At 39.9% G+C, this 25,560-nt stretch overlaps 1 protein-coding gene across 1 annotated transcript in view; it reads right to left on the bottom strand.

Annotated features, from left to right (window-relative positions):
* The window catches only part of Pth2r (parathyroid hormone 2 receptor), a 103,341-nt gene that overhangs the window by 63,878 nt on the left and 13,903 nt on the right, over positions 1-25,560 (bottom strand). Inside the window, 2 exon segments of the mRNA NM_031089.3 lie at positions 11,467-11,582; positions 11,697-11,807. Coding sequence (NP_112351.2) covers positions 11,467-11,582; positions 11,697-11,807 — 227 coding nt within the window.

Here is a 25,560-nt window from a genome sequence, read left to right as displayed (position 1 = left end):
TCAAGTCTCTGAAAAAAGATATTGAAGATCTCAGAAGATGAAAAGATCTCCCATGCTCACAGGTTGGCAGGATTAATATAGTAAAAATGGCCACGTTGCTGAAAGCAATCTACAGATTCAAAGCAAATCCCATCAAAATTCCAACTCAGTTCTTCATAGAGTTAGAAACTGCAATTTGTAAATACACTTAGAATAATAAGAAACTGAGGATAGTGAAAACTATTCTCAACAATAAAAGAACTTCTGGCAGAATGAACATCCCTGACCTCCAGTTGTATTACCAAGCAAGAGTGATAAAAAAAAAAAACTGCATGGTATTGGTACAGAGACAGAAAGGTAGATCAATGGAATAGAATTGAAGACCCAGAAATGAACCCACACACTTATGGTCACTTGATCTTCAACAAAGAAGCTAAAACCCTCCAGTGGAAAAAAGACAGCATTTTCAACAAATGGTGCTGGTTCAACTGGCTGTCAGCATGTAGAAGAATGCAAATGGTCCATTCTTATTGCCCTGTACAAAACTCAAGTCCAAGTGGATCAAGGATCTCCACATTAAACCAGATGCACTAAAACTAATAGAAGAGAAAGTGTGGAAGAGCCTCAAACACATAGGCACAGGGGAAAATTTCCTGAACCGAACTCCAATGTCTTATGCTCTAAGATCAAGAATCGACACATGGGACCTCATTAAAACTGCCAACCTTCTGGAAGGCAAAGGACACCATCAATAGGACAACAACAACCAACAGATTGGGAAAAGATCTTTACCAACCCTACATCTGATATTGCATATTGCTAATATGCAATATATACAAAGAGCTCAAGAAGAGAGACTCCAAAGAATCAAATAACCCTATGGAAAATGGGGTACAGAGCTAAACAAAGAATTCATAGCTGAGGAGTATCAAATGGTCAAGAAACAACTAAAGAAATGTTCAACATCTTTAGTCATCAGAGAAATGCAAACCAAAACAACCCTGAGATTCTTCCTCACACCAGTCAGAACAGCTAAGATCAAAATCTCCGGTGACAGCAGATGCTGGCAAGGATGTGGAGAAATAGGAACACTCCTCCATTGTTGGTGGGATTGCAAGCTGGTACAACCACTCTGGAAATCAGTCTGGAGGTTCCTCAGAAAACTGGACATAGTACTACCTGAGGACCCAGCTATACTATTCCTGGACATATACCCAAAAGATGCTCCAACATATAACAAGGACACATGCTCCACTGTGTTCATAGCAAGCTTATTTATGATAGCCAGGAGCTGGAAAGAACCCCAATGTCCATCATCAGAGGAATGGACACAGAAAATGTGCTACACTTACACAATGGAGTACTACTCAGCTATTAAAAACAATAGCTTCATGAAATTCATAGGCAAATGGATAGAACTAGAAAATATCATCCTGAGCAAGGTAATCCAATTACAAAAGAACACATGTGGTATGCACTCACTGATAAGTGGATATTTAGCCCAAAAGTTCAGATGACCCAAAATACAATTCACAGACCACATGAAGCTCAAGAGGAAGACCAGTGTGGATGCTTCAGTCCTTCTTAGAAGGAATAACAAAATATTCATGGGAGGAACTGCAGGGACAAAAAATGGAGCAGGGACTGAGGAAAAGGCCATCCAGAGACTGTCCCACCTGGGGATCCATCCCATATACATACAGCCACCAAACCCAGACAATATTGCTGATGCCAAGAAGTGTTTGCTGACAGGAGCCTGATATAGCTGTCTCCTGGGAGGCTCTGCAAAAGCCTGACGAATACACAGGTGGATGCTTGCAGCCAACCATTGAACTAAGAAAGGGGTCCTCAATGGAAGAGTTAGAGAAAGGACTGAAGGAGATGAATGGGATTGTAATGCCATAAGAAGAACAACAATATCAAACAACCAAACTCCCCAGAGCTCCCAGGGACTAAACCACCATCCCAAGAGGACACTGAGATGGATCTATTGCTCCATCCTCATATGTAGCAGAGGATGGCCCACATCAGTGGGAGGAGAGGCTCTTGGACCTGTCAAGACTCAATACCCCAGTGCAGGGGATGGGATAGTAGGTTTCTGAGGAAACCCAGGAAAGGGGATAACATATGAAATGTAAATTTTTAAAATTCCAATATAAAAAAAAGAATCAAAAAAAGTAAGAAAGAAAGCTAAGCAAGCCAGGGGAAGCAAGCATCCCTCCATGGCCTCTACACCAGTTCCTGCTTCCTGACCTGGTGAGTTCCAGTCCTAACTTTCTTTGGTGATGAACAGCAGTATGGAAGTGTAAGCTGAATAAACCCTTCTTTCCCCCTCTCCACCCCAAAATAACTTCAGCAAAGTGGCTAGATGTAAAATTAACGCAAATAAATCAATTGTCTTCCTTCATATAAAGGATAAACAGGATAAACAGGCCAAGAAAGAAATTAAGGAAACAACACCGTTCAAAATAGTCACAAATAATATAAAATATCTTGGTGTAACTCTAGCCAAGCAAGTGAAAGATTTTTTTTCTCTTTTCTTTTTTTCAGAGCTGGGGACCAAACCCAGGGCCTTGTGCTTGCTAGGCAAGTGCTCTACCACTGAGCTAAATCCCCAACCCCAAGTGAAAGATTTTTATGACAAGAACTTCAAGTCTCTGAAGAAAGAAATGAACAAAGACCTCAGAAGATGAAAAATTCTCCCACGCTCATGGAGCAGTAGGATTAGCATAGTAAAAGGGGCCATCTTACTAGAAGCAATCTACAGACTCAAAGCAATCAAAATTGTGATTCAATTCTTCACAGACATGGAAAGAGCAATTCTCAATTTCACATGGAATAACAAACAAACAAAACAAAACAAAACAGAATAGCAAAAGCAATTCTCAACAGTAAAAGAACTTCCAAGGGAAATCACTATCCCTGACCTCAAGCTGTTCTATAGAGCAAAAGTGATTAAAAAAAAAAAAAAAAAAAAAAAACACTGCATGGCTCATGCATGGCATTGCATTGGTACAGAGACAGACACGTTGATCAATAGACTCAAAGACCCAGAAATAAATTCACACACCTATGGACACTTGATCCTTGACAAAGAATCCAAAACCACTGAGTGGGAAAAAGACAGCCTTTTCAACAAATGGTGCTAACCTAACTGGAAGTCTGCAAGTAGCAGAATGCACATTGATCAATATTTATCACCTGTACAAAGCTCAAGTCCAAGGAGATCAAGGACCTCAACATAAAACCAGATACACTAAATCTAATAGAAGAAAAAGTGGAAAATCGCCTTGAACACATTAGCACAGGGAAATAATTTTCTGAGCAGATCACCAATGGCTCAAGTTCTAAGATCAACAATTGATGAATAGGACCTAATGAAACTGAAAGCTTCTGCAAGGCAAATGACACTGTCAATAAGACAAAACAGCAACCTACAGATTTGGAAAAGATCTTCACTACCCCTACATCTGATAGAGGTCTAATATCCAAAATATACAAAGAAGTCAAAAGTTAGACTCCAGAAAACAAAATAACCCAATTTTAAAATGGAGTACATAGCTAAACAGAATTCTCAACAGAGGTGTCTCGAATGGCCGAGAAGCACGTAAAAAAAAAAAAAAAGTTCTATGTCTTTCATCATCAGGAAAATGCAAACAACCCTGAGATTCCACCTTACACCAATCAGAATAGCTAAGATCAAAAACTCAAGTGACAGCACATGCTGGTGAGGATGTGGAGAAAAAGGAATTCCACATTGCTGGTGGAATTGCAAACTGGTACAACCTCTCTGGAAATCAGTCTGGCAAAATTGGAAGTAGTTGTACCTAAAGACCCAGCTATACCACTCCTGGGCATATACTCAAAAGATGCTCCATTATATCATAAGGACATGTGCTCCACTATGTTCATAGCAGCCTTAATAATATCCGAAACTGGAAACAACCCAGATGTCCCTCAACTGAAGAATGAATACAGAAAATGTGGTTCATTTACACAACAGACTACTACTCCGTTAGTAAAATGAGGACATGATGAATTCTGCAGGCAAGTGGATGGTACTAGAAAATATCATCCTTAGTGATGTAACCCAGACTCAAAAGGACATACATGGTATGTACTCACTGATAAATGGATATTAGCAAAAATGTTCAGACTACCTATGATATAACTCATAGACTATCAACTTAACAAGAAGGAAGGTCCAAGTGTGTATACTTCAATCCTACTTAGAAAGGGAAACAAAATAATCATGAGAGGCACTGAGAGGGAAGGACCTAGGTGGGAGAGGGGAGGGGGAGGTAAGAGGGGAAAGGATCAGGTATGGGGAGGAAGACGGGAGAAAAGCCCAGAGGGTCAAGAGAATAAATAGAAATATGCAGTAGTGGGGAGTGAGGGTGGGGAAAACCTCTAGAGTCCCAGACACCAGGAATGTGAGAAGCTCCCAGGATCCATTGAGGTTGACCTTAGTCAAAATGTCCAACAGTGGGAAGACAGAACCTGAAGAAACCACCTCCAGTAGATAGTCATGGCCCTCATTCAAGGTGTAGGGCCACCCACCCATCTTCAAAATTCTTGACCCAGAATTGTTCCTATCTAAAGGAAATACAGGAACAAAAACGGAGCAGAGACTGAAAGATAGTCTATCCAAAGAGTGATCCAACTCAAGATCCATCCCATGCACAGGCATCAAGGCCTGACACTTTTACTGATGCCATGTTGTGTTTGTAGACAGGAGCCTAGCATGGCTGTCTTCTGAGAGGCTCTACCAGCAGCTGACTGAGACAGCTATTTACATCCAATCATTGGACTGAGGCTGGGGACCCCAATGGAAGTGTCTGAGAAAGGACTGAAGGAGCCGAAGAGGTTTGCAACCCCGTAGAAAGAACAACAATATCAACTAACCAGATCCCCTCAAAGCTCTCAGAGGCTAAGCCACCAACCAAAAAGCATACATGGACTGGTCCAGGGCCCATGTATTTTATTATTTCGCATAGTATTTTTAATGTTTGTTTTAGATATAACATTATCAACTGAATGTAGAAACTGTACTCCTGCATGGGAAAAACCTCAAATTTTCAATAATCTTGTTTCCTAAGTAGGCCATCAATATTAAAACTTTCTAAATTCACATTTGGCTTTTCATATACTTCGCACTTTTATTCATTCAGTTTGAACTTTGCTGTGAGTCATGCAACTTTCAACTATTTGATAGCTGTTCATGAACTTACTGATTTAATTATTAATCATTTTAGAATCAAAAACATATCTAGGATTTCAGTCAAGGAAATTAAGGAGAGTTATTTTTTAGACTAATTTCTATTCTATCTTGATGACACTTTGGTGTGTGCTGTCAAAGCTTTGACTTTTGAGTTAATGAGTAGTCTATAATGTCAATATAATCCCATTGTCTGAAAGACAGCCTATAGAAAATCTATTGTACGGTGTATGAGAATGGTATTTTTTTAAGTCCAGCTTGGAGTATGGGTATTTTTCATGCCTGCTCTGACAGCTTTTGCTTCCTGGCTACTCTGAAGATGTTCTGTAGCTTGACAATCAGATAGCTAAGGCTAGAAGGAACATGAGTGAGAAGTGTCCCTCCAGTATATGATTGGGTATGTACCCATAGTGGGACTTCTGGAAAACGTAACATTTGATTTTTTTTTAATTTTTTTAAGGAACTGCCATGCTTGTTTTTATAATGGCTATATTAATCTACACTCCTACCAATGAACAGTACACCTGGGTCCCCTTTCTTAAGCTTCTGTCTTTTGGGTAATAATTGTTCTAACAAATACAAAATATCTGCCATTGTAGTTTTAATTTACATTTACTGATAATAAATCACTACATTTTACATTGGCTTCTTGCCCTCTGAGAAATGTCGATTCACCACATTAGCCTGCAAAATAATTGCTTATTTCTTACATTGACTTGTCCTTGTTCCCTATGTATTTTGATCTGCCCTTGGCAGGGGAGGTCCTCACTACATAGGCCATGCTGGCTTTGAACTCATAATCCTGCTATCCCTTCTTCCCAAATGCTGGGAATAGTAGTCTGCCATGCCATGTCTGGATGGACAGATTCCCTTATGGTTCTCACGCGTGCTCTCCACTCTGTAGGTTGTCTTGTTGTTCTGTTAATTATTCCCCTGGTTATGTGGATCTCTTTTGTGTGTATTGCTATTGTCTATGGTTTTGGAAGCTCCATTTAAAAACTCGTTTTCCCTATAAGTCTGATGAAGTTGCTCCCTTTTTGCTAGTCTACTAGGTTCACACTTTCAGGCGTTACACAGTCAGCTCGCCTGACTTTCTTTTTGTATACAAGATAATAGCCCTTGTATTCTTCAGCATGGTGGTATGTAACATCCCCCACAACATTTACTGAAAAGACTGTCTGTTCTTCATTATGTGTTTTTGAGCACCTTTCTCAAAACTTAATTGGCCAAGAATATGCAAATTAACTTCTAATGTCTCTATTCTAGTCCATAGGTCTGTATGTCTGTTTTCATGCCAATATCATTTAGCCCTGGTCACTAAGTTTTTTTTATGCATTTTAAAGTTAGAAAATGTAAATATTTTAGCTTTGTTATCAGGCAAAATAGTCTGGCTATCTGGGGTACTTCGTTAGGTTATATAAATTTTAAAATAGCTTCATCCATTTACAGAGTAAAAAGATAAGTCACTAAAAATTTCATAGGAACTGGTTAAATCTGTAAATCAATTTGGTTATTATGGACATTTTAATAATATTAATTCATTTAATACATGACTACTGGCTACCTTTCTACCTATTTGTACCTTCAATTTCTTCCATGAGCATTTTAGAGTTTCAATGTACAGTTCTTAAACTCCCCTGAGTAACTTATCTCTATTTCATGTCAGATGGTGAATGGAAATAAGATTTTGTTATTGTTCTTTTTGGGTAATTTATCAATGTAGGTAAGCCCTCAGTATAAAGCATTTTGGGTTGTTCGTTTGTTTTGTTTTGTTTTGTTTTGTTGAGGGTCTTGGGGGGGGGGTTGTTGTTTTGTTTTTGTTTTTTGCCTGAAACATTACTGGATTCATTCACTAGCTCTAGTAGTTTTTTTCTTTGGACTCTGAGATTTTTCTATCAGATTATATCATCTGCAATTACAAGCAAAGATACTTCTTTTCCGATGTGTATGCCTTTTATTATCTCGTCCTTTCTTGCTCTGCTAGAATGTCCAGAGTTAAAATAAGTGGAAGACATCAGAGATCAGCCTCATATTCTCTCTGCATCTGGGACTTTTGTCCACCTGCTGCTCTGAGACACTCATTAGCCAGCCATTGTCTTGTTTCATATGAAAACCTTTCTCAGCTCCTTTGTCAGGCTTCAGTCTTGTGTTCAAGAAGCCCTGTATGTGTGGCCTGAGTATTTCTTCCTGCGTCCTACCTGCTACACAGTCATCATCATATACCTAATGAGAGTTTCATGTGCCCCAAGGGACCCTCTCACTTTCTGTGCTCTGTCCCCATGACTTTAGAGAACTTAAACCTTTCATCTGTGTCAGTCCTGTGTGTATCTGGAGAGACTTTTCATCACATCTGTCACTGCCCCAGCCTTTGGCAAGTTTCAGTGCTCCACATGGTAAAGGCCCCAAGGGCTTAGTCCTTGGAATTCTAAGCCTTTACACCGGTTCTTGTCTGTTAAAAGTTGTTTTGAATGATTTTATCCTTTCCTGCTTTCTTTACTGTGACCCACAGATAAATGGCCCCAGGGGCCTCTTCCTTTTCTTTTCATTTTTTTCTTTTAATTTTTAAAAGTTATTTATTTATTTATTTATTTATTTATTTATTTATTTATTTTTACACTCCAGATTTTATTTCCCTCCCTGTTCACACCCCGCGCCCGTACTGTTCCACATCCCATACCTCCTCCCCTCTCCCACCCTAACCCCCCAGTCTCCACAAGGATGTCCCCACCCCAGCCACCTCACCAGACCTCTAAACTTCCTGGGGCCTCCAGTCTCTTGAGGGTTCTACAAACTGCTGATCTGGAGTACAACTTAAGTTATTCATAATAAACAGTATAACAACTAACTCTTTGATGAAGTTGTTTTTTTTTTCAAACCAACTTCCCTACTCAACTCTTTATCATCAATCTCAGAAGTTAGTTTATGACATCTAAGAGTATGACCCTTTGAGATTTTGTTTCTACTTTTTAAATTTTAATTAAAATATCGTTACATCTTTTACCCCCTTCTCTTGCCTCACATTCCTTCCACTTCTCCTTAAAATTCATGGCTCCTTCTTCTTTAACCACTGTTGCTACTATACATACAAATGAATAAGCATATATGTACAACCTGCTGGCTTCATTCAGTGTTGTTGCCTGCGCATATGTTTCTAGGGCTAACCATCTAGGGCTGGTATCAGATTGTCAGTCATCCCTGAGGAAGATTACTCCTCCCTCGCTCAGAAGTTATCAATCTCTGCCACTCTTTATCTAAGAGTGCAGTCCTAGGAGATTTCCCTCATCGACACTGACATGTCAGCTGGTGTTGGAATTGTTCCAGCTCTGTTTACTCGACCATGTTGTTCCCGCGTAAAAACATCTACAACACAACTCGAGCACTAAAGCTCAGAAAACATGGAAGAGGGGGCAGAAAGACTTTAAGAGCAAGGAGACCAGGAACTCTGCTGTGAGACTACACCTTCTATAATAACAGGAAAGCTGCATTCATGACGGCCCTTTGAGATGTTTAATATAAATTGCTAATTGCATTCTAAGTTGGATATAGCTATTAGACAAGATAGCTTACATGATGCTTTCTACAGAAAGCTCCTGTTAATACACCAGGCTCTAACAGGAATAGCTAACCCCTGCATGCGTTCATGGATGTCAGAGGTTGGTGTCTGGAGTCTTCTTGAATTCTTTTTTTCAAACAATTAAGTTTAATTATTCTTTTGTTAATTAAATTTGTTCTTTAGTAAGTATTTCATTAATAATTACTTTACTTTACATCCCAATCCCAGTCCCTCCCTCTCTCCTCCTCTCTTCCATCCTCCCTCCTTTTCTCCTCCTAGACAGGGAGGCCTCCCAGGGATATCAACCCTCCTTGGCATATCAGGTTACAATAGAAGTGCATCATCTTCTGTTAAGACTAGACAAGGCAGCCCAGTTAGGGTAATGGGACCCAAAGGCAGACTCAGAGTCAAAACAGTCCCTGTTTATGGGTCCCCTATGAAGACCAAGTTACACATCTGTTAAATATGTGTAAGGAGCCTAGGTCTGTCCCATGAATGCTCTGTTTGTGGTTCAGTCTCAGTGAGCCACTCTGGGCCCAGGTTAGTTGATTCTGTAGGTTTTCTTGGGGTGTCCCTGACTTCTCTGGCTCCTTCAATCCTTCCTCCTTCTCTTCCACAAGATTCCCCAAGCTCTGCCTAATTTCATATATGTAATTTTTTGATATAATCTGAACCTAGAGCTCAACATTTTAGCTACAGTGGTTTGGCCAACGAGCACCAAGGATCCATTTGTCTCCAATCCACAGCACTTGAGTTATGACACATCCTGCCTTCCCCAGCCAGAGTGCTGGAGACCCAAAGTATGTCATCATGAACCAAGTCCTTTAGCACTGAGCCTTCTTCCTAGCCAAATCCTCTGCATTTTTTATTAAATAAACATAACTATTTAATGCTCACAATATTCTTTACCTCCTAATAAACTCAAGTAATTTTCATGTGAAGTAGAAAATACATCTGTAGACTGTAGAATGGTTCCGTGTTTGAAGCATTTATTGGACAAGTGTTAAGAACCAGAGTTTGGATCCCTAAAAGCCCTGGGTGAGTGAGCATTAGGTTTGACTGCGAGAGCGAGACTCAATGAAGAAAGTGGGTGAATGACTAGGGATGTACCTCAAAACTTACCTCAGAACTCCACATGCATAGGCACACAAGTACACACAGGCACGCACAAGCATGTGTACACCCCTCACACACACACATAAACACATGCACACACACATGAAAATGGAGGAAAATAGTATTTATCTATTTTCCTTAAACACCCTTCACTATTATACTTCTTCAAAAGCACTGTAATCACAAGGAATGGTTGAAAGATTAGAGCTCTGTGTAAATAAAGCCACATCAATGAACAGCCACGTAAGAACTGTTCACAAGGAATGATTGAAAGATTGAAGCTCTGCGCAAATAAAGTCATGTTGATGGATGGCCATGTAAGAACTGTGAGAGATAGGCCTTTGTCATTGCTTCATCCACAGGAGAAGATGAGCACAGGCACAGGACTTGTCAGTATGACATCTTTGATTTTCTTTCTCACTCAAGTCATTTTATCGGCATTTTAAAAGCACCATCAGTTATCTGATTGGTGGTTTTACCTTTAGTTATCAGTGATTGGACTTATTTCCCCTGTCAAGGACTGAAATGATTTTTGTAGTATCTCATATTAATCACCTCAGTGTCAGCATGGGTTAAGCTTCAACCTAGAAGTACAAAACTAAAGGGTGGGGTGGTGACTCTCATAGGAGAGAAGAAAGGAAGCTCTATTTGCACAGAGTCCTTCACCTCAAACACTTCCCTCTACAGTGCTTTCTCCTCACAGAGCTTCTACATGACGGCCTGGTCTGTGGTCCTCATAAAAGCTCTCGTACAGACAGCAGCTTACAACAGTCATTCCCAGCTTCATAGGCATGTGTCACCACACACTTTTGCTCATCAGCTGTAAGTGAATGGAATTTATTTGAGACTTTTAAACTACCAAATATAATGTTTTCCCATTAATGGATGGTTGTTGCCCTAAACTACTCTAATAGGAAACTAAGACACTATAGTTTAGCCCTTCTACCCTGTCATCAGCAAATTGTCCCCCGGGCCCACACTGTTCCACTGACTCACAGTTGACTCACATCTGTGATAGGACAGTATTGTACTAGAAGACCTATAATGCTGACCCTTGCTCAGTATAACTGCACAACTCTGATTTGTCACTTAAAATGAAACCATCAACCACAGTCTGCTGAGATGGAACACACTTCACTAAAATCAAAAGATCTTTCAGAATATAGTGAGGTGGGATTGGCCAGTCATAGTTAATTAAGAATGAATCATGTTGCTCACTACCTATTTGTATATTATACACTATAACATGATATAGAATAATATAATATAACAAGGTAATATAATATAACAAGGTAATATAATATAACAAGGTAACATAATAAACAGTGTGTGTGTGTGTGTGTGTGTGTGTGTGTGTGTGTGTGTGTGTGTGTGTGTGTGTGAGAGAGAGAGAGAGAGAGAGAGAGAGAGAACTCAAACATAAGGGAAACAGCAGAAAGGTTCAAGTACATCTGAAAGGACTCTAACAGAGATTCTAACTCTCATAATCTTCCCATCATTAAATAAAAAGGATTTTGTATATAATGGTTGACAAGCAAAAATTGTGTTAAAAAATTGTTCTGCTCTCCTTGGGAATTCACAAACATAGAAACATTATTACCTTTCCTATGTTGATATCAGGCTGCAGAAAGCAGTCTGAATAGTTAGCCCAGGTTTTATTTGAGCCATGAATAAAATCCCACGTTCCATTGGGAGTGCAGTGCCGGAAAGCAACTCCTGGAAAGACAAGAAAGACACTGAGATTGCAGGTTCCCCACATGTCTGTTATTAAACAGCAAAGACAAGAGTAAATGTCCGGTCACAATCAATCAGCCCAGAAACGTGCAATACCTTTGTGATTGAAATCATAAACATATGAAGGACAGGGCATAGCTGACGTTTTCCCCGCCGTTCCTCTAGGCCAACAAATGAGTCCATCCCATTCTGGGAAGCAATTGCCCTCTGATGAGAAAAGGAAATAAAGAAAGACAAGAAAACAACATTGAACAAATATTTTCAACACAGAAAACTTCAGCTCAGTCCCTGGGGTAAAATGTAAAACAAACCAGCAAGTTTAGAAACTAAAGAAGAAGATGAGATGCAAGTGTCCCCCCAAATCACCTGCTTGGTCTCCTCTCAGGCACTTTAGCAGGAGTCTTTGATCTGCTAAATTAAAGTATCTAAATCATTCCAGTATACTCAGTACAGAAGCAATGGCAATTAATGTTCAAGAAACATTGTGAAGAGCTGTGGCATATTTCTTCCAACTGTCCAGGTAGTAGGTACAATTTTACCTGAGATTTTTTTTTAATTGCTGTTGAAGATCGTGGTACATAAAAGTGATTCAAGGTGTAGGCTTATACCAATGTTAGTCTTGTGCTCACCTCACGCACAACTGTCATAGATCTACACTTCTCAAGATGAATACAATCCCATCATTCTTACAACCTCCCAAGTACTCCACACCCCTAGAGTTACTGGATGAGTATTCAGCAAACCAGTCTCACTGCATATTCCCTCTCCCCACTCCCTCCTCCTCCTGCTCCTCCTCCTTCGTCTTCACATCCTCCACCTCCTCCTTCTGTCCCTCCTCTTCCTTCTCTATCTCCATCTCTTCCACTCCTCCTCCTCTTCCTCTTCTTTCTCTCTCCACCCCTAACCCTCTCTGGAAGACAACTGGCCTCCTGGAGGAAAAATTTCTACAGTCATCCCCACCACCATCTTTGTGAGTCTTATGATTAGCTGTGTAAAGTGTGGGAATTCAGCAGGTTAGGATACAGCTGAAGACTGACTTCAAAAGACTAGCCAGTGTTCGGCTCCCTCTCCGACACAGGAAGGTCCTGCAATATGTTGTGTTTCAGGGTAGGAAGCTTTCTAGGGTGATTCAACTGTCTGGAAAATGTTAAGTCTGCAGTAGAGAGTCTATACACCCCAGAGTGTTCCTAAGCACAAGCCTCAAGCCACAGGCTCATAATGAATTCTTAGCTTCTCTTGTGTTTTCTGCCTGCTTAGCAGGTAAATCTACTTCCTGTTCCCTGTTACATGTTTGAGTGTTCTATGATACCTGATTCAAACTCTTGGTACTAATAATGCACTCACATTTACTCTTATCACATTGACCTCCAACCCCCCCCAACCCCCGCCCGTAGTTCACTGAGCCACAGTCTACTTCCTGGCTGTGTCGGAAGACACTAAGGATCTTCCTTCCCCAGGATGTGTCATTGACATGTCCAGGTTCAGCTCAGCCTACTCTTCTAGGGTTTCAACATTGTTCCTCCTCTTTACCTCAATATTCCTTCCCTTACCTCCTCCAGACTCTTTTTTAAATGTTAACTTCTGAGTAAACATTCACAATTTAAAATTGCACCCCATCTCCTGCTGTCATTCTTCCACAGTTCTCAACACCTCCCAATGTTATATGGGTCTCTTTTTTTCTTCTATCATTTTCTTAAGTCACAGAGTTGAAGAAACCTGAGGGTGGAGCTCTTTTGTCTGTTTCGTCTAGCGCATGTTCCTGGCACAACCCCTGACACTGAGTGGGGTTTAACCAATGCTTGCCATCAATGCTGTGCTCTTCGGGGCTTCTTTCCTTTGGTCATATACTGAACTACCAAGAAGAAAGCTTGTCAGCTAGCTCACACCCCCACATCCCCAACAGAGACACTTGCTGTGAGTGCCGCATTCATTTTCCATGACAAATTTCACAGTTTTAAACAAGGTCTGAACCCCAGCTCAGTACAGCCTTTGCTTATGAACTCACAAGGGCAAAACCAAGAGCTGACAGCCTGTGCTCTCTCCTGGAGACTCAGAAGGTAGGCATATTTGTTTGCTCGTTTCAATAGTGGGCAGCATTCAGTTCCTCCACTGGAAAAATGATGTCTTTCTGACTGTTAGCAGTGGACTTGCCCAGGCTCAGAAAGCAGGTGACATCGTCTCCTGACCTCCTTCCTTCCTCTTTACAGTCAACAGTGTAGACTGGATCCTTCTTGCATCTTGAATCTCTCTCAGTTCTCCTTTACTTACAACTCAACTGATTTGGCCTTGATTCTGCAAGGACCAGATGATTATATTGTGCCAACCTAGATAATCCAGAATAACTTCCACATTTTAATGTACATAGGCTTAATTCCATCTACAATGTCCCTTTGGTTATGTAGCATAGCATACATGGCCATACCACCAGGGGCTAGCAGTGGAGATCTTTAGTTAGGGACTCTGTTATTCTGCTATCACATGTATTAGTTAACACTCCTCATATCCAGTTGTTTGGTTTGAAGGTCAGCCCAACAGAGCTTCATGCAAACACCGACATCCCCGATAATAATTCAGCAGCAGCCTGGAATAATTTCTCAGGGTCTACTTGTCATATAAAAACATTCTATCTGCTTTGTGTCTTGTTGAAGGGATAAGAAAAGAAAATGTCTTCATTCACCCACACTATTCTCACAGAAGAATAGTGGAAGCAACCTCACTCCCCTCACACAATCACAGCCTGACTTCACACACCACAGGCAACCCGGGAATTCATCCCAGTGCCTCTTGCTCCTGCCTCTCTTCCTATGGCATCTGCTCTTGCTGCTGCTAATGATGATGGTGATGATGGTGATGGTGGTGGTGATGGTGGTGGTGGTGGTGGTGGTGGTGGTGGTGGTGGTGGTGGTGGTGATGGTGGTGGTGGTGGTGGTGGTGGTGGTGGTGGTGGTGGTGGTGATGTTGATGATGGTGATAGTGGTGGTGGTGGTGATGATGTTGATGATGGTGATGATGGTGGTGGTGGTGATTATGATGATGATGATGTGGTTCTTACGCTGTTGCTGTTGCTGGATGTGGTAATGGCCCTTTGATTTTTCTTGTTGGTCACAGTGACTAACTACTCAATCTCCCATCAGTTTCTTTTACACTATGATAGAATTCCATGACTGCCCGCCCATTTGTTTTGTTGTTAGTAAGGCATGTGTCTTTGCAAAGCTGGGCCATTGCCAAAGTTTGGATCTTAAATGCCTGACAAAGCTGCAAGAACTTAGTCATAGCTATGTGATTGAGAAGCAGTGGGAACTTCAAAGGGGGAGGCCCAGCAGTGCATCTTCTGGGGATTGGGAACATGCCCTGGAAGGGATGACATGACCAGGGTTCCTTCATTCCTCTTTCTAGGAGTTGAGTAGTATTGGTTTATAATGTGTTTCTGCTCTGTTTTCCTGCCATGGGCCCAAAGCAATGAGGCAAGCAGTCATAGAATAAAACTATGACTGTGAGGCAAAATAATCCTTTTTTCTGTATAAGCTTATTTCACCTGGTTGTATGTTACTGTTTCAGAAGGTTAACACTACTCTGTCCAATCAATATGTACCTAATATACACTTCACGGCCAACACAAACTGGACCTGGAAGCATGGTCTTATTTTCCTGTCTGGAAAAATGCACGCTGCAATATCATGTGCTGTTTTGAAGTCAGTTACATGATGAACTAAAGTCTTCATATAAGTGTCAAATCTATGGGTCAGTATATTGTACAATTGTTCAGTATTAGAACAGCCATGAAAAGGAATTTTCTTAGGTCTTAAGAAATTTTTCTGGTTTCTACAAAAGGCTACCCCATAGATGAATGAACACAGCCTCAGATCTCTCCCCCAAATTCAGAAAACCAACAGCCCTTAAAACAAGATTTTTTACAGAACATGTAAATGTCTCTGGTGGCTCCTTGACGAGAAGAAGAATAAATATTCACAAAAGGTTGGAAAGACTAGGGAAGCCTCCGCCTCAAGCATCCAATGTGGATCTCTTAATTAATGTCTTCTCCTTGGTCATCCTGTGAGAAATACTTGGATTATCTGACACAACACTAATTACTAATCCCTCATCATTCTCATTTTTATAAATTAACACCATTTATTATAAGTCTCACTCCCTTCTATATCCCAAGCAAAGCTAATTATTGCTGAAGCTTGTTCAGTCATGATATTTACACAGAATGGTCTAAAATTCAGAAAATCCAGCTTTTCTCCTTTTAGCTCTTGAGTTACTCATAACAAAATAAGATCATACTTAGAAGAAGGACCAGAGGTCATAAAACCTTTGTTTTGTGTTCTTAAATCTCCAGTAACTTTAGGACTAGGCATTTGTATTTACAGTTCACTTACCTTTCACAAACATTTGAATTTTTATGTTCTTACTATAAACTTTTTAAACATTTAGTGTCTGTCTGTCTGTTGGGGCACATGAATGTAAGCCACATATGTGCAGTACATAAGGAGGTAAGAAGAGGCTCAGACCCCCTGGCACTAGAATTATAGATGGTTGTGAGCCATTATGTGGGCACTAAGAATTGAACTAGAGTTATGGATGCTTGTCAGTCATTATGTAGGCCTTAGGGCTTGAGTCCTCTGCAAAAACAGCTCTTAAGCTATGAGGCATATTGCCAGTCCCAAATTTTTTTCAGAAATAAAAAAATAATACTATACACTTATAACATAGAATTGATAGTTGTTGGTGTGTTATAATACTTATTTTAGTTCATGATTTTTATATAGCTTTACAATGGTTATAAGTAACATTAACAGCCTCTTTCTAAATATTTTTATATCCATTTTTCAACTTTAAGATCACTGAAACTGAAAATTTCTTAAGTTAGCTAATAAATTCAAAATGTCAGTCTAGATTTTAACATTAAAGTGCAGAGTGTTTTAATTAATTATACATATAATTAAGTATTTTCATTGAAAGATGGCCAAAGTTTGACCACATTTCATTCTATATTATTTCTGTATGGAGAAAGACTGTAAAATAAGATCTTCTCTTTTACTATTTATTCATGTACATAATGTACATATTCACAAATATCAGGTGTTACACAGATTAATACATTCATATAATTTAATCTTCTATGTGATATTTCTATAGTCTGCTACTAATTTATATTTACTAATCGTTGTGCCCTAATCCCTCTTCCTAGAATGCTTGCTTGTTTGTTTGATTGATTGATTGATTGATTAAATCAATTTTGCTATATTCACCTAACTCTTACCCCTTTAGATTTAAGATATGGTGATTATGTGCCCAAGAAACTTTGTCTGACCCCTCACTGATTGAGATGTGTGCAAGTGTTTCACAGTTGAGTCTCTACTGTTAAAATTATGTACCATTCTGAAGTATGTCTACCATTCTCATGAAACCCATCAAGCCCACAGGGCAAAGAATAACATCTTAACCATGGTTTTCAGTGGTTACTATTGAAACTACACCCTGGATGCACACAGTAATACTCATACAATGTTTAGAGAGACACAGAAGATTGGGATAGGCTAGATAATCTCTAATATATTACAGTCAACACTCAGAGAGACCTCATAGAAAACAATTCATTTGTCCCTCATGCATACTAATAATAAACTCTTCAAGTTCTTTCATGTGCTACTTCTTGCTAATAGACATGTATATCTGAGTGCTCTTTAATGGTAAATTGAACGTTTCCCTTTGGGATACTCTCAGAGTGACATTTCAGAAAATGTACTCCTCACTGGGCTTGGTGGCATATGCCCTTAATCCCAGCAGTAGGGAGGCAGAGGCAAGTAGATCTCTATGAGTTCAAGGCCAGCATGGTCTACAAATGGAGTCCAGGATAGCCAGGGCTGTTAACAGAGAAACCTTGTCGAAAGAAAGAAAGGAAGGAAGGAAGGAAGGAAGGAAGGAAGGAAGAAAGGAGGGAGGGAGGGAGGGAGGGAGGGAGGGAGGGAAGGAAGGAAGGAAGAGCCAGCACTTGTCTTGTAAGACGCATATAAAAGTCAAATTTATATAAAAAACAATTTTCTCTCCTATATCATGGACCATAAAGTAAAAGGAATAAATATGAGGACAGAAAGTATTCTGTAGGGGCATTGATCCCTGTATTTAGGGCTTAACTGAGAAGCTACACTAAGCTGTTTTTTTACTGTATTTGAGTAATGAACAACGAGTCTAGGACATGATAAAGCTATGAAACAAGTATGATATGGTGCATCCTGCTATAAAGTCGATATCCTCAAAAGATGCTCCCAAACACTGATGAGTAAATGTGAAACAAAACTATCATTCCCAACAGAGATCCCTCATTTTTAAACTCAGAGAGACTTAGAGCTAAAGTAAGAAAGAGTGACAGGAAAATTCTAATCAAAAATGGTGTAACTACAAGCCCAAACAATAAGTTGTCTAAATTAAGTTTATCTCTTATTTATTTGAAATGATTCTTATTTAAGTGTTTTAGAAAGTCAAATTTTTATAAAGAACATTTTTCTCAAGACTGGTAATAAGTTAATTCATAAAGTCTATTATCTATAAATTACCCATTTTTTCATATTTTTATTGGATATTTTTATTTACATTTCAAATGTTATCCCCTTTCCTGGTTTCCCGGTTTCCCGTCCATAAACCCCCTATCCCGTCCCCCTTCCCCTTATTCTGTGAAGATGCTCCTCCACCAATACAACCACCCCTTCCTACCCCACCCCACCCTGACATTCCCCTACACTGTGGGATCAAGCCTTGGCAAAACCAAGGGCTATTCCTCCCATTGGTGCCCAACAAGGCCATCCTCTGCTACATATGCAGCTGGAATCATAAGTCTGTCCATGTGTACTCTTTGGAAGGTGGTTTAGTCCCTGGGAGCTCGGTGGGGGTCTGGTTGGTTGGTATTATTGTTTTTCCTATGGGGTTACAAGCCCCTTCAGCTCCTTCAATCCTTTCTCTAACTCCTACAATGGGGATCCCATTCGCAGTTCAATGGTTGGCTGCCATCATTCACCTTTGTGTTTGTTATGCTCTGTCAGAGCCTCTCAGAAAACAGGCTATATCAGGCTCCTGTCAGCATGCACTTCTTTATATCAGCAATATTGTCTGGGTTTGGTGGCTGTATGTATATAGGGTGGATCCCCAGACGGAACGGTCTCTGAAAGGCCATTCCTTCAGTTGCTGCTCCAAACTTTGTCTCCGAATCTCCTCCTATGAATATTTTTGTTGCCCCTTGTAAGAAGGACTGAAGCATCCAAACTTTAGACATCTTCTCCTTGACCTTCATGTGATCTGTGGATTGCATTTTGGGCTAATATCCACTTATCAGTGAATGCATACTAGGTGTGGTTTTCAGTGATTGGGTTACCTCACTCAGGATGATATTTTCTAGTTCCATCCATTTGCCTATGAATTTCATGAAGTCATTGTTTTTGATAGCTGAGTAGTACTTCATTGTGTAGATGTACACATTTTCTGTATCCATTCCTCTGATGAAGCACATCTGGGTTCTTCCCAGCTTCAGGCTATTAAAATAATGAACACAGTGAAGCATGTGTCCTTGTTATATGTTGGAACATCTTCTGGGTATACGCCCTTGAGTGGTATAGCGGGTCTTCAGGTAATACTATGTCCAATTTTCTAAGGAACCTCCATACTGATTTCCAGAGTGGTTTTACCAGCTTGCAATCCTGGTTTCTTCTATTAGTTTGAGTGTATCTAGTTTTAGGTGGAGGTCATTGACCCACTCAGACTTGACCTTTCTACATGGCTATAAGAATAGATTGATTTGCATTTTCTACATGATGACCTCCAGTTGAACCAACACTATTTGTTGAAAATGCTATGTTTTTTTCCACTGAGTGGTTTTAGCTCCTTTGTCAAAGATCAAGTGACCATAGTTGTGTGGGTTCATTTCTGGGTCTTCAATTCTATTCCATTGATCTACCTGCCTGTCTCTGTACTATTACCATACAGTTTTTATCACTATCACTCTGTAGTACAGCTTGAGGTCAGGATGATGGTTCCCCCCAGAAGTTCTTTTATTGTTGAGAATAGTTTTTGCTGTCCTGGGTTTTCTGCTATGCCAAATGAATTTCCAAATTGCTCTTTTTAACTCTATGAATAATTGAGTTGGAATTTTGATGGGAATTGCATTGAATCTGTAGGTTGCTTTTGGCAAGATGGCCATTTTTACAATACTAATACCACCAATCATTGAGCATGGGAGATCTATCCATCTTCTGAGATCTTCAATTTCTTTCTTCAGAGACTTAAAGTTCTTATCACATGGACCTTTCACTTGCTTAGAGTCACATCAAGGTATTTTATATTACTTGTGACTATTGTGAAGGGTGTCATTTCTCTAATTTCTTTCTCAGCCTCTTTATCCTTTGAGTAGAAGAAAGCTACTTATTTGTTTGAGTCAATTTTATATTCAGCCACTTTGCTGAAGTTGTTTATCAGGTTTAGGAGTTCTCTGGTGGAACTTTTCAGGTCACTTAAGTATAGTATCATGTCATCTGCAAAAGGTGATATTTTGACTTCTACCTTTCCAATTTGTATCCCTTTGACCTCTTTTTGTTGTCTTACTGCTCTGGCTAGGACTTCGAGTACTATATTGAATAAGTAGGGAGAAAGTGGGCAGCCTTGTATAGTCCCTGATTTTAGTAGAATTGCTTCAAGTTTCTCTCCATTTAGTTTGGTATTGGCAACTGGTTTACTGTATATCGCTTTTACTATGTTCAGGTGTGGGCCTTGAATTCCTGATCTTTCCAAGACTTTTAACATGAAGGGGTGTTGAATTTTGTCAAATGCTTTCTCAGCATCTAATGAGATTATAATGTGAGTTTGTTTACATAATAGATTACATTAATGGATTTCCATATATTGAACCAACCCTGCATCTCTGGAATGAAGCCTACTTGTTCATGATGGTTGATCGTTTTGATGTGTTCTTGAATTTTGTTTGCGAGAATTGTACAGAGTATTTTTGAATCAATATTTGTAAGGGAAATTAATCTGAAGTTCTCTTTCTTTGTTGGATCTTTGTGTGGTTTAGGTATAAGCATAATTGTGGCTTCATAGAAGGAATTGCATAGTATTCCTTCTGTTTCTATTTTGGGGAATAGTTTGGACAGTATTGGTATTAGGTCTTCTATGAAGGTCTGACAGAATTCTCCACTAAACCCATCTGGTCCTGGGCTCTTTTTGGTCGGGAGACTTTTAATAATCGCTTCTATTTCTTTAAGAGTTATGGGACTATTTAGATGGTTTAACTGTTCCTGATTTAAATTTGATACCTGGTATCTGCCTAGAAAATTGTCCATTTTATCCAGATTTCCCAGTTCTGTTAAATATAGGCTTTTTTAGTAGGATATGGTGATTTTTTTAATTTCCTCAGATTCTATTGTTATCTCCCTTTTCATTTCTTATTTTATTGATTTGGATACTCTGTGCCCTCTGGTTAGTATGGCTAAGGGTTTATCTATCTTGTTGATTTTCTCAAAGAATCAGCTCCTGGTTTTGTTGATTCTTTGTATAGTTCCTTCTGTTTGTTCTTGGTTGATTTCAACCCTGAGTTTGATTATTTCCTGCTGTCTATTCCTCTTGGGTGTATTTGCTTCTTTTTGTTCTAGAGCTTTCAGGTGTGCTATCAAGCTGCTAGGGTATGTTCTCTCCAGCTTATTTTTGGAGACACTCAGAACTCTGAATTTTCCTCTTATCACTCCTTTCACTGTGTCCCATAAATTGGGGTGGCTTCATTTTCATTAACCATGTGTGGCTTCATTTTCATTAAATTCTAAAAAGTCTTTAATTCTTTCTTTATTTCTTCCTTGACCAAGTTATCATTGAGTAGAGCATTGTGCAGCTTCCATGTATATGTGGGCTTTCTGTCATTTTTCTTGTTATTAAAGACAAGCCTTAGTCCGTGGTGATCAGATAGGAAGCATGGGATTATTTCAATCTTCTTGTATCTGTTGAGATCCATTTTGTGGCCAATTATATGGTCAATTTTGGAGAAGGTGCCATGAGGTGCTGAGAAGTTATATTCTTTTGTTTTAGGATGAAATGTTCTAAATATTTGTTAAATCCATTTGATTCATAATTTCTGTTAGTTTCACTGTGTCTCTATTTGTTTCCATGATCTGTCCATTAATGAAAGTGGGGTATTGAAGTCTCCCACTATTCTTGTGTGAGGTACAATGTATGCTTTGAGCTTTAGTAAGGTTTCTTTTATGAATATAGGTGCCCTTGCATTTGGAGAATAGATATTCAGGAATGAGAGTTCATCTTGGTGGATTTTTCCTTTGATGAATATGAAGTGTCCTTCCTTAACTTTTTTGATAACTTCTTATTGAAAATCAATTTTATTTGATATTATAATGGCTACTCCAGCATGTTTCTTGGGACCATTTGCTTGGAAAATAGTTTTCTAGCCTTTTACTCTGAGGTAGTGTCTGTCTTTGTCACTGAAGTGTATTTCCTGTATGCAGCAAAATGCTGAGCCCTCTTTCCATATCCAGTCAGTTAGTCTCTGTATTTTTATTGAGAAATTGAGTCCATTGATGTTAAGAGATATTAAGAAGCAGTGATTGCTGTTTCCTGTCTTGGTGGTGGTGTTGGTGGTGGTGTTGGTGGTGGTGTTGGTGGTGGTGTTGGTGGTGGTGTTGGTGGTGGTGTTGGTGGTGGTGTTGGTGGTGGCAGTGGTGGTGTTGGTGGTGGTGTTGGTGGTGGTGTTGGTGGTGGTGTTGGTGGTGGTGTTGGTGGTGGTGTTGGTGTTGGCAGTGGTGGTGGTGTTGGTGGTGGTGTTGGTGGTGGTGGTGGTGGTGGTGTTGGCGGTGGCAGTGGTGGTGGTGTTGGTGGTGGTGTTGGTGGTGGTGTTGGTGGTGGTGTTGGCGGTGGCAGTGGTGGTGGTGTTGGTGGTGGTGTTGGTGGTGGTGTTGGTGGTGGTGTTGGTGGTGGCAGTGGTGGTGGTGTTAGAGGTGGAATTCTGTTTGTGTGGCTCTCTTGGGTTTTTTGCAAGATGACTACTTTCTTGCTTTTTCTAGGGTACAGTTTAACTCCTTATGTTGGAGTTTTCTATCTATTGTCCTTTGTAGGGCTAGATTTGTGGAAAGATATTGTATAAATTTTGTTTTTACCTAAAGTATTTTATTTTCTCCATCTATATTAATTGAGAGTTTTGCTGGATATAGTAGCCTGGGCTGGCATTTGTGTTCTCTTAGGGTCTGTACGACATCTGACCAGTATCTTCTGGCTTTCATAGTCTCTGGTGTGAAGTCTGGTGTAATTCTGATAGGTCTGCCTTTATATGTTACTTGACCTTTTTCCCTTACTACTTTTAATATTCTTTCTTTGTTTGGTGTTTTGACTATTATGTGACAGGAGGAATTCCTTTCCTGTCCTATCTATTTGGAGTTCTGTAGGCTTCTTGTATGTTTATGGGCATCTCTTTCTTTAGGTTAGGAAAGTTTTCTTTTATAATTTTGTCGAATATATTTACTGGCTCTTTAAGTTGGGAGTCTTCACTCTCTTCTATTCCTATTATCCTTAGGTTTGATCTTCTCCTTGTGTCCTGGATTTCCTGGATGTTTTGGGTTAGGAGCTTTTTGAGTTTTACATTATCTTTGATGGTTGTGTCAATGTTTTCTATGGAATCTTCTGCTCCGGAGTCTCTCTCTTCTATCTCTTGTATTCTGTTGGTGATGCTTGCGTCTATGACTCCTGATCTCTTTCCTAAGTTTTATTTCTCCAGGGTCGTCTCCCTTTGTGATTTCTTTATTGTTTCTATTTCCATTTTTAGATCCTGGATGGTTTTGTTCAATTCCTTCACCTGTTTGGTTGTGTTTTCCTGTAATTCTTTAAGGGATTTTTTGTGTTTCCTCTTTAAGGGCTTCTACTCATTTACCTGTGTTGTCCTGTATTTCTTTAAGGGACTTATTTATGTCCTTCTTAAAGTCCTCCATCACTGTCATGAGATGTGATATGTACTCATGATATGTACTCATTTATAAGTGGATATTAGCCATGAAGTACAGGATTACCCACACTACACTCCACAGACCCAAAAACAGCTAAACAAGAAGTAAGGCCAACTGCTTTATGACACGTAGTAGTGACCGCGCTTTATCAGAGCTGTTTTTAATGATGTTGCTCAGAATGTTTTCTTTCCAGATGATGATTGAGAAGCTAATTTAAAAAAAAAATGGTGCCAGGTACCACAAGAGTAACAGAACTGTGCTGTTTTCTCGGGTTTTGTTTTTTTACTTTTTTTTTTAATGGAGTGTGCTGGATGTCTCTACAGTTTTGTTCAGATGACTGCAGAACCTGGAAAAGCTGTTGCTGCTGTTGATGCATAACACACTGCTATTATTGGTCTTTTTATATAAATATAAATATATATATATACAGATTAAAAAAAAAGAAAGAAAGAAAACCAATCTGATCGGCGGTTCTGCGAATGAAACCTGAAGGTGATTCTGAAAAGGTAAACAAACTGCTTCCTCACCAACGAAATGAAACTAAAACTAAGTTGAAATCCCGTTATCCCCTGGTCAGAGTGGCTAGGAAAGGGTAAGTCCTGGTAGGTTACCGCAGCAGTCACGGAAGTCAGATTGAGGTTCTTCAGACAACTGTCGTTTAGAACTACCTTGTGATCACTTGGACTTCTGGATCTGTACCCAAAGGACTATGAGATATCACAGGACAGACATGTGTATGGCGGCAATGCTCACGGCATCCCAGTCTCGTGATCAGCCTAGGTATCCATAATCGATGAGCATCTGAAGGAGATGGGGTGTGCATGCCACAGAGGAGTGAGATTCAGCCGTAATAAACTAAAGCATCATGTGTGCAGAAAAACTGATTCAAGTACAAGTTCCCCTGTGAAGCGAAATAAGCCAGACTCAGAAAGGTGGATGCTGCAGGCTTTTTATCATTTGTGCATCCTACTTTTATACAGACTATATAGTTTATGAATGTATGTCACAAAGGCTGAAGTGAAGTTGTCTGGGAATTGAAGGCAACTAAAAACTGAAAAGGTAGGAGTGGGCGGAGCAAGATATGGGGTGAATACGGTGAAACAGCCTGATGTATGGTGGAACCCATCAACATATAATGAATATGTATGAAAATAAAAATGGAAGCATAATGGAAAAAAAAAGAAGTAAGGTCAAAACAAAAGTGACCAATCTCACTTAGAAGGGAGAATAACATGGCCATAGGAGGCAGATGAAGGGAAGAATGTGGGTAGGAGAGGGGATGGAGAGGAAGATGGGGCAGGGCAGGATCAAATGTGATGAGAGACAGAAGAGAAGGCCAGAGGGCAATGGAAGTCTACAGCTGGGGGTGGGGTGGGGTGTCAGAGAGTAGGAATCTCTAGGATGTCAGTGACCCGGAATAGGAGATACTCAGAGGAGTCAATGTGGGTGAGCTTAGCTGAGAAGAATAGCGATGGGGATATGGAACCTGAGGAGGCCACCCTCTGTAGCCAGACAGAACCCCCAGTGGAAGGATAGGGACACCAACAATGGAAGACAGCAACAGCAAGAAAACATGCCTAATGACATCCTTCTGCCAGCTAAGTTTTCCTCCTCAAGTTTCCAAAGCCTATCAAAATAATGCCATCAGTCCAGGACCAAACGTTTTGAAGATTGCCTATAGAACCAATCTTTGGTAACCCAGTTTCTTATATTCAGAAAATCCATTGACTTCCTACCTGGATACAGAGTGAAACTGAAAAAATAAAAGTCAAAGAGAAGTTCTTTTAAAAAGCAAAGAAGAGAAACAGATCACCATCAAAGACTGAAAACTGCCTCAACAGTAGTAGCAACAGGATCTAGAACAAAAGTAAGATAGTCAGTCTGGAGGATCCTCAGAAAATTGGACATTGAACTGCCTGAGGATCCAGCTATACCTCTCTTGGGCATATACCCAAAAGATGCCCCAACATATA

This window comes from Rattus norvegicus, chromosome 9 (assembly GCF_021556685.1).
Source record: "Rattus norvegicus strain SHRSP/BbbUtx chromosome 9, alternate assembly SHRSP_T2T, whole genome shotgun sequence".
Lineage (NCBI taxonomy): Eukaryota > Metazoa > Chordata > Mammalia > Rodentia > Muridae > Rattus > Rattus norvegicus.
This window is presented reverse-complemented; position numbering and strand designations above follow the sequence as displayed.